Source organism: Cydia splendana, chromosome 23 (genome assembly GCF_910591565.1).
Source record: "Cydia splendana chromosome 23, ilCydSple1.2, whole genome shotgun sequence".
In the NCBI taxonomy this organism is placed as follows: Eukaryota; Metazoa; Arthropoda; class Insecta; order Lepidoptera; family Tortricidae; genus Cydia; species Cydia splendana.
In genome coordinates, this window is record NC_085982.1 from 1,254,989 (window position 1) to 1,267,063 (window position 12,075).

The 12,075-nt window shown below is 41.6% G+C and overlaps 1 protein-coding gene and 1 non-coding gene across 2 annotated transcripts in view; both read right to left on the reverse strand.

Moving 5' to 3' along the window:
- Positions 1 to 6,416: 6,416 nt before the first annotated feature.
- LOC134801952 (probable ATP-dependent RNA helicase DHX35) overlaps positions 6,417 to 12,075 on the reverse strand; it is a 44,453-nt gene continuing 38,794 nt past the window's right edge. Inside the window, exons 5-9 of the mRNA XM_063774588.1 lie at positions 11,448 to 11,575; positions 9,084 to 9,230; positions 8,060 to 8,150; positions 7,177 to 7,327; positions 6,417 to 6,556 (exon numbers count right to left, since the gene is read on the reverse strand). Coding sequence (XP_063630658.1) covers positions 6,442 to 6,556; positions 7,177 to 7,327; positions 8,060 to 8,150; positions 9,084 to 9,230; positions 11,448 to 11,575 — 632 coding nt within the window. The 3' untranslated portion in view covers positions 6,417 to 6,441. The remainder of the gene's footprint in view (positions 6,557 to 7,176; positions 7,328 to 8,059; positions 8,151 to 9,083; positions 9,231 to 11,447; positions 11,576 to 12,075) is intronic.
- On the reverse strand, positions 11,621 to 11,693 carry Trnaa-agc (transfer RNA alanine (anticodon AGC)). Its single transcript has one exon. It is a non-coding gene; the product is annotated as a tRNA-Ala (tRNA).

Genomic DNA, 12,075 nt, shown 5'->3' on the forward strand with positions numbered 1-12,075 from the left:
TAAGATAAGTCTGCAACGATTTACATAGCACACGCAGTGCAAGTGTTATTTATACATCATAATGTCGTAGAATTTTAACGTTTAAAATAACACATTTGAAAAAGTAGTCCATAAAGCAATCAAACATCGACAGATTATTAATATGTTGCAACATGACGTCACTATTTTTCATCTCACATAGACAAATTACGCACACACTTGCATTTCATTTTTGGTCACGCTTTTGAAGATTGACAGTTGTTCGTGTCTGTTCTAATTCTATGGTTTTATCATGTTATCCTTGTCACACTATATAACATTTTATAATAGAGCTGAGCGTTTTTTTTCGTAAGTGTTTTTAAAAACACTTTCTTGTGCTGTAACGAAATAACAGTTTGTGGTAGTAACGACAAACTGTTTTTATAAAAACGATGACAAAGAGGCGGCGACATACGATAACATAGTCGCGCATAACGGACGCAACTATCGCAAAGCAAAACGCAGCTCCAAAACTGTTTTATTCGTTTTCCGATGAGCAGGGAGGGACAGATATAGGTTATCGGCTAGCGAAAGAGCGAGATAGAGATAAAAACGAAACGAAACGGATTGAGCTTTGTTCAGGTAGACGCCAGGCGCGCTTTTTACCAGGCCATTATATTCAAAAACTTCAATGTTCGTTAAACAAATAAGTGCTCTATTTTCTAAGCATTAGGGTTTAAATTAAAGAATCTTTTAATGCGTAAAATTAAAGCAAGTAGCGAAAGTAGCGTCAATTGAATAACGTTACAAATGATTCACGACGGTTAACGAACACTCGCTTGCATCACAAATTGAGGAGCCATTTTATGTGTGACCTATCGATTTATCTTTATAAAGTACTGAAGTTAGGGGTCAAGTTATATTAGAGATTTGTGAGACGATGCAAATTAGATTTTTTTGAAATGTGAATTGCGTATTGTACGTTTTATTACTTCAATGCGATTTCGTTTCGTTTCGTTCGACACACACAGGGAATCCAGTTATTTTAGAAACTGTTTTTAACAGTTACGTGATTTAAAAAAACGGTTACGTTTCGTTTCACGGAAAACTCGAAACGACCCAGCTCTATTTTATAACAGCACCACTACACGACGTCAAAAACGTCGTTTCTAAAAATTATTATTATAACGCTACGCAAAACATTCGTCTGCCTCACGATAGTTAACGGAATCTAGTAGTATATTTTATGATGTTAAGTCGTTCGCTAGTTTCCTGTCGGTACAGCGACATCTAGTGAATGATTTGGACAACAACGCGCTTCATTCGTTATGATAATAGTGTTAAATAATTATTATGGAGTCAGACCAAGCTAACTCTGCAAGGATTTTGATATCACAGGCTGTGCGAGTGTTAAATGTCAGATTTCTATGGAATTATGACGTTTAAAACAACGGTCTGCGCTATCAAAATCGCTGCAGAGTTAGATTGGCCTGACTCTGTGGTTTAAACGGTCTAATTCGATTTTTAAATAGTCAGGCGTGGCTCACTCCGCGATTTCGTCGCTTTGCAACGGGTAGCTACAAGTACATCCGTTCCACACCAATTTTGGTGGCTAGCCATAAGCCGCGCGTGGCGCTGTCGCCACCTAGCGGCCATATCTGTCCTGATCGTAACAGGACGCCTTTTGTTAGAGAGTGAGTCTTCTGTACCTATTACTATTATTTATTCTGTGCCGTGGTGAAATAGGGGCCTGCGGCGGTAGCACGGTCGCATTTTTATCGCTTGTCACCATGCCTGTCACGCTCTAACAAGTATGTAAGTGCGAAAGGGACGCGCATAGTGGCAGGCGATAAAAATGGAACCGTGCTGCGCCCGCTGGACGATTTACATAGTCAGGCATGGCTCACTCCGCGATTTCGTCGCGTTCGCTACAAGTACATGCGGCCCACACCAATGTTGGTGTCTAGCAGTAGTAGTTGCCGCGCACCGCCACGGAACGGACGCCTGCTCGCGCTTGCGCCACCTAGCGGTCACATCTGTCGTAATAGACGCGTTTTGTTAGAGAGTGAATCTCCTATACTCTGAGAGTAATCGGGGCCTGCTACAAATCGAACGACTATACTATTATTTATTCTGTGATATAGCTTTTATTATAGAGTCAGACCAAGAAAAGTCTGCAGCGGATTTGATAGCCCACGCAGTGCAAATACGTCATAATTTCATAGAAGTTTGACATTTAAAATAACACTTTTACTGCGTGGGCTATCAAATCAATTCAAATCCGCTGCAAACTTTTTTTGGTCTGACTCTATTACGACGTCCGTCAATATGGCATCGTATTCCAAAAATTAGTAATTTTAATTTCCATAAAATAAACTACATTTCAAATAATGCTATGTCTCTGTACAAGTATAGTATATTCTGTAGAGTAACATCGTTCGCTAGTTTCTCCGTAGTACAGCGACATCTAGCGAAACATTGCTGCAAGAGTTTATTAGGTGATGTTGGTGCTAAAGCTATGGGTGTTATACCACCTGTCCAATGTCATTGCGTCTCACTCTCTCATTAAGAAAAAAGGTGAGACGCAATATTGGAGTTACATGAGTAGAGGAAGGGTGTTAGAGTTAGACCAAGAAAAGTCTGCAGTGATTTTGATAGCCCACGCAGGGCAAGTGTTATTTTAAACGTCATAATTATGAAATTATGCTAGCTATAAGCTGATTTTAGGGTTCCAAAATGGTAAAAATGGGACCCCTATAATTTCATCATGTCCGTCTGTCCGTCCGTGACATACGGACGGCCGTAGCCATTTTACTCGAAAATTATAAGCTAAATTTCAATGAGGAAGATTGCATTTTGTGACCTGCTACTAAGTTAAAATTTACTAAAAGTTATTTCATTTCACTTAAAAATTAAGGTAATAAAAGTAAATAATTATATAAAAAATCCAATTTAAAAAAAACTTGCGTGTAGCGAATTTTTTTAAAACATAATTTCGAATGGATTTGGCTGTCAAATGTTTGCATAGATGGCGCCATCATAGCTTGCCCTTTTTTCTATGAGATTTAGCATAAAGGGATGGCATCCAGGGCATAAAATTCCATTAAAAAAACAAAACTTTGACACAATTCTAGGGATTGGCAGGGCAAGCTATGCTGGCGCCATCTGCTAAACACTGACCGGCCAATCCCATTGGTATGTTTGTTTTAGTTGTCAAATCTTGACGTTTGACATCAGCACTTACTTTTCCGACACGACGTCAAAACAAAACAATGACGTCGTGATTCAAAAATTGTAATAAAATAAAAACTTAATTTTGTTAATTCTTGAATAGCTTTATCTCCTTCTAAAGGATGTACTTCTGTAGAGTAACATCGTTCTCCAGTTTCCCGGTGGTACAGCGACATCTAGCGGGATATTGGTACAAGAGTTTATTAGGATTGTCAGAGAACAAAATGAGTGCCGTCTAGTCGGTCTAGTACAGTCTGACAGGTCAATTGGCTACTTTCCTACTAGTCAAATCAGCTTCTTTTTTATTTAGAACTGTCAAAACGATTTCCTAATATGGAATTTATATCAGTGGGGAGACACTCCTGACTTCGGTCGAACTCGGCTCCGTTCGGCTCAGCATTGCTCCGAGCAATTATTAGGGTTGGCACCACTTGACTTCCTTGTGCGTGCACGACCACAGTCACTTGAATTTTGACTACCCTAAATAGCCGAAAGGGATAGTGCTATATATTAGAAAGGGATAGCATGATTCGACCCTGAATTCGGGTTTGTAGGAAGTGTCCTTTCTGTACGGTAGTACTATTATTTCTTCTGTGTTTATATGAAAACGTGCGTAGTGACGTCACAGTCAACTCACCTACTTTTTATACTTCCATCCGATTTATTAAATATAAATTATGTTTAATTTAAGTAGAGGAAAGTACCCAATTCGAATTTCGAACGTACACGACATCAGAATTTGAATCATTTTGTTTCGTTATCAAATAAAATGTTATTTAAGTTATAGTGCGGCCCGAGTACGAACAAAATTCAAGATAACTGAATGACATCAGTTAGATACCATTCTGATATCATTTTACGTTCGAATAGGCCTGTGTGGTGGCTGGTAGCAAGGTAGGTAAGAAGTCAAATAACGTATCCCTATTATAGTAAGCATACGCCAGAATGACCTACAGCTCCATTTGCATAATAAAATAAATAAAAATTATTTCACACTTAGGGTGGTATTCCATCTGTCCAATATATTTGTCCAATGTGTATGCGTCTCACAATTTTGCTCAATGAGAGAGTGAGACGCAATGACATTGGACAGGTGGAATACCACCCTTTTATCCTATGTCCAAAGAGAATTTTAAATAGAGGAATATTGTCAAAGTATTATGTAGTCAGTACATTTACTGCCATCTTTCGATGCAATTATTTAACACTTTTAGTACATTTGACTTTGATCCTTATTTTTTCACTGATTAATGTGTTAAATTTGTTTAATGTCAAAAAGTAGCGCCATCTACTCGAGAGCATTGAGAATAGGCCAAAGGTATGGCACCATCGCTCGAAAAGATGGCACATATCAGTGAAAAAATATGGATCAAAGTCAAATGGCGTTCTAAAAGTGTTATTCATTTGTGTCGAAAGATGGCAGTAAATGTACTGACTACATAATTTATTTTGACAATATTGCTCTATTTCAAATCCTCTTTATGTCAGTACTTACATAAAACACTTATAAAATATTTAATTACCTTTGCAATCCGGCCCGGAGTTGTCAAAACTTCAGATGGCGTATAGGCCCCGTGCATGAACTATAGGGGGCAGCATAGGAGCCGTCAGTTTTTGACGCGAGGTGTAAATGTGTCGTTTATGCTTCCTATGTAGCCCACAAGATGGCAGAACCTACTCTGCACAAGGAAGCGTACCGACGAGAACGGTAGATGGTACAAGTGCCACCATGGCAAGGCATGGCATTTTGGCAATGTACATGTGCACATACGTTTCCGATTCAGGCCACAAGATGGCTGACCCTCCAACGCGCACGGTTCCTATATTTAACCTTTTCGACGCCGTGTCAAACACAAAAGCTGTCACGCGGACGCCACGTCACCGAAGTGTCAAAACTGAAATTGAACTTTATGCATATGCACGTAGGTCTATGTTGCTCTGTGGTCTGTAACCGATTAATCAGTCTTTGGCGTTGAACCTGCGGTGCGGATATATCGGTCATTAGCGTCCAAAAGGTTAATATGATGTCATTTGTCACAATGACACCATTTTCAAAAAAGAGAAATTTGATATGTGAATAATATCAAAGAAAGTTTATAATATGATAACCATCACTAAAGGTGCAACCAGTATATTCTGTAGAGTAACATCGTTCGCTAGTTTCCCGGCGGTACAGCGACATCTAGCGTGACATTTGTACAACGGTGATGGCTGATGGTAAGCGATCTCCGTCGCCCATTAACACCTGTAACCTGATGGGTTGTAAGTGCGTTGCCGGCATTTATAATAGTACGCTCTTTTCTTGAAGATTTATGTTTATTTATTTATTTAAACTTTATTGCACATACACAAATAAAAACCCGACAAGTGTGAGTCGGAGTCGCCCACCGAGGGTTCCGTACTTTGTAGTATTTGTTGTTATAGCGGCAACAGAAATACATCATCTGTGAAAATTTCAACTGTCTAGCTATCACGGTTCAAGAGATACAGCCTGTTGACAGACAGACGGACAGACGGACAGTAGAGTCTAAGTAATAGGGTCCCGTTTTTAACAGAACCCTAAGAACAAATGGCGGAATTAACGCCTTGAGGCATTATCTACCAGTCAACCATTGGGCTAAACAGAGACAGTTAGTTAGTTTTCAATGTTTGAATGTTGTAGAATGTCGTAGAACGTTTGAATGTCGTATCGGTCCGGAAACGCAGGCGACACGTCATTCCAGTCTAAGGTGGTATTCCATCTGTCCAATATCATTGCGTCTCACTCTATCATTAAGTAAAATGTGAGACAAAATGGGGCATTATCTATGAAAAGGGACCTTATTGTCGATGGCGCTTACGCCGCAAATCGTCGCGCGGCATTGTATTTATATCGTAACATCATTAATTATGGCGTAAGCGCGATCGACAATAAGGTCCCTTTTCATAGATAACGTCACAAATACACATTGGACAAGTGGGCCCTTAGCTGTACCTTTAAACGAGCAATTCTTGTTTATTTATATATATCTCTATATATATCTCGGAAACGGCTCTAACGATTTAGATGAAATTCGCTATATGGGGGTCTTCGAGGGCGATAAATCGATCTAGCAAGGTCTTATCTCTAGGAAAACGCGCATTTTTGAGTTTTCATACATATAAAAACTCAAAAATGCGCGCTCAAAAATATCTGGGAGACCGAGCTTTGACAAACCAGATATTCGTAATAAAACTACATACATATTATTAATATCTCGTAGTATATTAATATTACGTTTGTTTATAATAATGCGGGGCTGTTTCTATGAGCCAGTCCTTGTTTATCATCATCATATCGCGCATGTATGTCTTGTCACCAGAGCTCTGGACGCTGGCAAACACCACCCTGTATACAAACAAGTATTTTGTTAGAAAAATCACTCTTTCACCTCAGCAGCTCGAACTAAAGTACTTTCATGCTTAAAAACAGTGAGCAAAATGTGATTTTGCTTACCGAGTGAGACAAAATGACATTCAAGTGAACTATAGGTCCCGTGCATGAACTATAGGGGGCAGCATAGGAGCCGTCAAATTTTTGCCGCGGAGGCGTAAATGTGACGTTTATGCTTCCGATGTAGCCCACAAGATGACAGCACCTACTGTGCACAAGGAAACGTACTGACGAGAACGGTAGATGGCAGCACTTGTTTTGGCAATGTACATGTGCACATATGTTTCCGATTCAGGCCACAAGATGGCAGACTCTCCAACGCGCACGGTCCCTATAACTGTGTTTGGGTAATTAAAGTCACTACTGTACCCCTTACCTTCTAGAAGGTCCCTTTATACATGAGAAAGAATCCAATATATTGAAAATACATCTACATCCCCAACCCATATACAATCCCAATAAAAATGTCGTTAGCGCGATGTAGGAATCTCCGCGCCCGTTACAGCGCCATCTAACGTGATATTTTGTAAACGTGTTTGTATGAAAGTCCACGGCAGTATGGTCACAGCACTCACCACGACGGCTGCTGCACTCTGAACAGACAGCTGTCCGGGCTGATGTGTAATATAGCGCCTCTGACGCCTCTGTATGTGGAGTCTGTGCTTAGGTGCGCCGCTTGGGGGAAGAATCCCGATAGCACGCATTTCATTATCCTTTGACATTTCGCTGAAAAAAAAGTTGCGATCATAGTGAGGAGTCACAGACAAAACATCCTCCAGACTGAGCATAGTCGCGCTACCCCCTCTGCCACGCATACGGTAATTTTACTCCATGTTCGAGTCGAAAGTGTCTTTGTGAGACGTCCGTGAACTGGTTCGTCGTTTGAACGGACCAATCACGGCTCGGGACTTCGCCCACCTCGTCCCGCGAACCCCCGCATTTTTGGCATCATCGGTTGCATGAAATAATTGCTCTAAACTCGGTCTAGAGGATTCTTAGTCTATGTGAGGAGTATTGAAGTATGAGGTATGAGAAAAGTAGAGAGGTATGGAGTTACCACTCTTTCCTTACTTATATTTCTCTATGGTTGACAATGATCTTCTTCTTCTTCCTCGCGTTATCCCGGCATTTTGCCAAGGCTCATGGGAGCCTGGGGTCCGCTTGACAACAAATCCCATGATTTGACGCAGACACTAGTTTTTATGAAAGCGACTGCCATCTGACCTTCCAACCCAGAGGGGAAACTAGGCCTTATTGGGATTAGTCCGGTTTCCTCACGATGTTTTCCTTCACCGAAAAGCTAGTGGTCAATATTAAATGATATTACGTACGTAAGTTCCGAAAAACTCATTGGTACGAGCCGGAATTTGAACCCACAACCTACGGATTGAAAGTCGGACGTCATATCCACTCGCCCACCACCGCTTTTTCCAATTAAAATAACGAAAAAATTCCCACCTGTTCCTAAGTCTGGTCCTTCGAACGTTTTATTTTCAATCCCGAACTTTCTCTTTATTAATTTTTCCAAGCTGTCTCTAATGTCGCAGGCCTGAAAATATATAAACAACAGTATATTATACTATTGGAAGTATTAGAACAAGTTAAATAATTTTCAGAAATTTTTTTATACACCTGCCGCGATAGCAGTCAGCAGAGGACGCTGGCACAGAATAAATAATAGTACTAGGTACAGAAGACTCACTCTCTAACAAAACGCGTCTGTTACGATCAGCACAGATATGGCCGCTAGGTGGCGACAGCGCCACACGCGGCTTATGGCTAGCCACCAAAATTGGTGTGGAACGGATGTACTTGTAGCTACCTGTAGCAAAGCGACGAAATCGCGGAGTGAGCCACGCCTGACGCTGGTTCGATTCCAGCCTGGGGCACTGGAGGCCTTGGACACTTTTTCTTAGTATATATGTAACATTTATTTCAGATTATAACAGAATATTAATCAGTTTTTTGACAAATACGTCTGGTGGCGCCCGGCGGCGGCGGCAGCCTTAGGTTGGAGCGAGACACAGCTATTGGACCTTTCGTTCCCACCTTTGGTTGCCGCCACCGCCAGTCGCGCAGTGGCCGAGCCTTTAGGCGTGTAGGTAATATACTATACTAGCCTTCGCCCGCGACTTCGTCTGCGTGGAATTAGTAACAGCAGCTAAAGTAGGTATAGCGCCTGGATAATGCTAATAGCAATCATTCAATTCGCGCATTGCTTACTTCAATTATAAGGCAATTCATTAACTCTTTCAACTCCACCCCCCTTTGCACTCTCTTCAGGGATGATTTCCGACATAAAAACTATCCTATGTCCTTCCCCGGGACTCAAACTATCTCTATACCACAACTACATCGGTTTAGCGGCTTAAGCGTGAAGAGGTAACAGACAGACAGACAGACACACTTTCGCCTTTATATTCTGTATATGTATAAGCGAGTTTTTAAACCGACTAAGAAAGGAGAATGATGTTTTTCTTACCTTCTCCATAACGCGATGGTTGACATACATCTTTTGACACCATTCCCTGCACGCCTTCTTCGACCGTTTCTCATCTTGTATCGAGTTCTTCACTTTCATGTAAGAATCGAATACGTTTAGGTACATTATTATATCGCCCTCGGCTACCTGAAATAGCGGACAAAAATGTCGATTATTGAAAAAGCGAAATAAATTGATTCGGAAGTTTGGAGTTGAAACTCTAGGTCCAACCAGGCGAAGCGTCTGGTTGACGTAACTGGTGACCGAAGAGCTGGCGGCTACCTCGCACAACGTATCAGCATTGCGATACAGCGAGGAAATGCCGCCAGCATCCTTGGTACAATGCCTCAAGGGCCTATTTTAGATTTAAGCTATTTATTAATATCTTTTAATAATTGGTATTACTAAACTGAATAGTATATCTTGTTTGTAAATATACATTTGTCGTAATAAAAGAAAATGATTAATTGGCAGGAAAAGGCGCAGGATTGGGAAAAGTGGCGTGCTCTCGTTTCGGTGGTCAAGACCCTTTTTGGGTCGCTGAGCCATATTAGTTACTTGGTTAATAAAAAAACAAGAAATTATTTAAGTAAATATTTTCTCTGATCAAGTCGATTTTAAAAATCGATTGAATCGAATATAAACGTTTCGAGCGATAGCGCCATAACCTTCAGCCTACTCTCGAGTAGATGGCGACACGTATCAGTGAAAGAATATTGATCAAAGTCAAATGGCGTTCTAACAGGTTTAATCTTCTGTCGAAAGATGGCAGTAAATGTACTGTAGCTACATAATTTACCATGACAGTAACCCTCTATATCAAATTATCCTTGCTAATACGCACCTCAAAGTTATTTCTTCTAGACATCCTAGCTGCAATGTTGTCCTTCCCCGTCGCACTCTTCGTGAACACGCCCTCTACTTGAAGCATGCAAGCGATCGACAGTGCCTCCTCAGTGCAACCGTATTAGTTACTAGACTGTAGATAATACGCACCTCAAAGTTATTTCTTCTAGACATCCTAGCTGCAATGTTGTCCTTCCCCGTCGCACTCTTCGTGAACACGCCCTCTACTTGAAGCATGCAAGCGATCGACAGTGCCTCCTCAGCGCAACCGTATTAGTTACTAGACTGTAGATAATACGCACCTCAAAGTTATTTCTTCTAGACATCCTGGCTGCAATGTTGTCCTTCCCCGTCGCACTCTTCGTGAACACGCCCTCTACTTGAAGCATGCAAGCGATCGACAGTGCCTCCTCAGTGCAACCGTATTAGTTACTAGACTGTAGATAATACGCACCTCAAAGTTATTTCTTCTAGACATCCTAGCTGCAATGTTGTCCTTCCCCGTCGCACTCTTCGTGAACACGCCCTCTACTTGAAGCATGCAAGCGATCGACAGTGCCTCCTCAGCGCAACCGTATTAGTTACTAGACTGTAGATAATACGCACCTCAAAGTTATTTCTTCTAGACATCCTGGCTGCAATGTTGTCCTTCCCCGTCGCACTCTTCGTGAACACGCCCTCTACTTGAAGCATGCAAGCGATCGACAGTGCCTCCTCAGCGCAACCGTATTAGTTACTAGACTGTAGATAATACGCACCTCAAAGTTATTTCTTCTAGACATCCTAGCTGCAATGTTGTCCTTCCCCGTCGCACTCTTCGTGAACACGCCCTCTACTTGAAGCATGCAAGCGATCGACAGTGCCTCCTCAGCGCAACCGTATTAGTTACTAGACTGTAGATAATACGCACCTCAAAGTTATTTCTTCTAGACATCCTGGCTGCAATGTTGTCCTTCCCCGTCGCACTCTTCGTGAACACGCCCTCTACTTGAAGCATGCAAGCGATCGACAGTGCCTCCTCAGTGCAACCGTATTAGTTACTAGACTGTAGATAATACGCACCTCAAAGTTATTTCTTCTAGACATCCTAGCTGCAATGTTGTCCTTCCCCGTCGCACTCTTCGTGAACACGCCCTCTACTTGAAGCATGCAAGCGATCGACAGTGCCTCCTCAACGCAACCGTATTAGTTACTAGACTGTAGATAATACGCACCTCAAAGTTATTTCTTCTAGACATCCTAGCTGCAATGTTGTCCTTCCCCGTCGCACTCTTCGTGAACACGCCCTCTACTTGAAGCATGCAAGCGATCGACAGTGCCTCCTCAGCGCAACCGTATTAGTTACTAGACTGTAGATAATACGCACCTCAACGTTATTTCTTCTAGACATCCTAGCTGCAATGTTGTCCTTCCCCGTCGCACTCTTCGTGAACACGCCCTCTACTTGAAGCATGCAAGCGATCGACAGTGCCTCCTCAGCGCAACCGTATTAGTTACTAGACTGTAGATAATACGCACCTCAAAGTTATTTCTTCTAGACATCCTAGCTGCAATGTTGTCCTTCCCCGTCGCACTCTTCGTGAACACGCCCTCTACTTGAAGCATGCAAGCGATCGACAGTGCCTCCTCAACGCAACCGTATTCGCCTGAAAGGGAATACATTAAACAAAATTAAACTAAAATCAAATCACTGTCTTGGGTGGGACTTGAACCCGCGACCACTGGATCGCTAGCCCAGTGCTCTGCCATCTGAACTACCAAGACCTCCTCACGGTTTGTGTGAAGTTGAGCGTTACGTCAATGCTAATAAAGATGTTGACGACGGCAAAGCTGTTGTTAATAAATATATTGATTTACGGAAATGAATAATTATAATGTTTTTTTATTATAAATTTCTAGTTCCCGTTTCATTTACACCCAAAATTCAATATTATATATTTTTCCGTAATAAAATGCGCAATATCTGGGAGACCGAGCTTTGCTCGAAAAACATATAAAAACTCAAAAATGCGCTTTTCCCAGAGATAAGACCTAGCTAGATCGATTTTTCGCCCCCGAAAACCCTCATATAGAAAATTTCATCGAAATCGTTAGAGCCGTTTCCTAGATCCCTGATATACAGGGTGAAATTTAAATCACTGGCCAT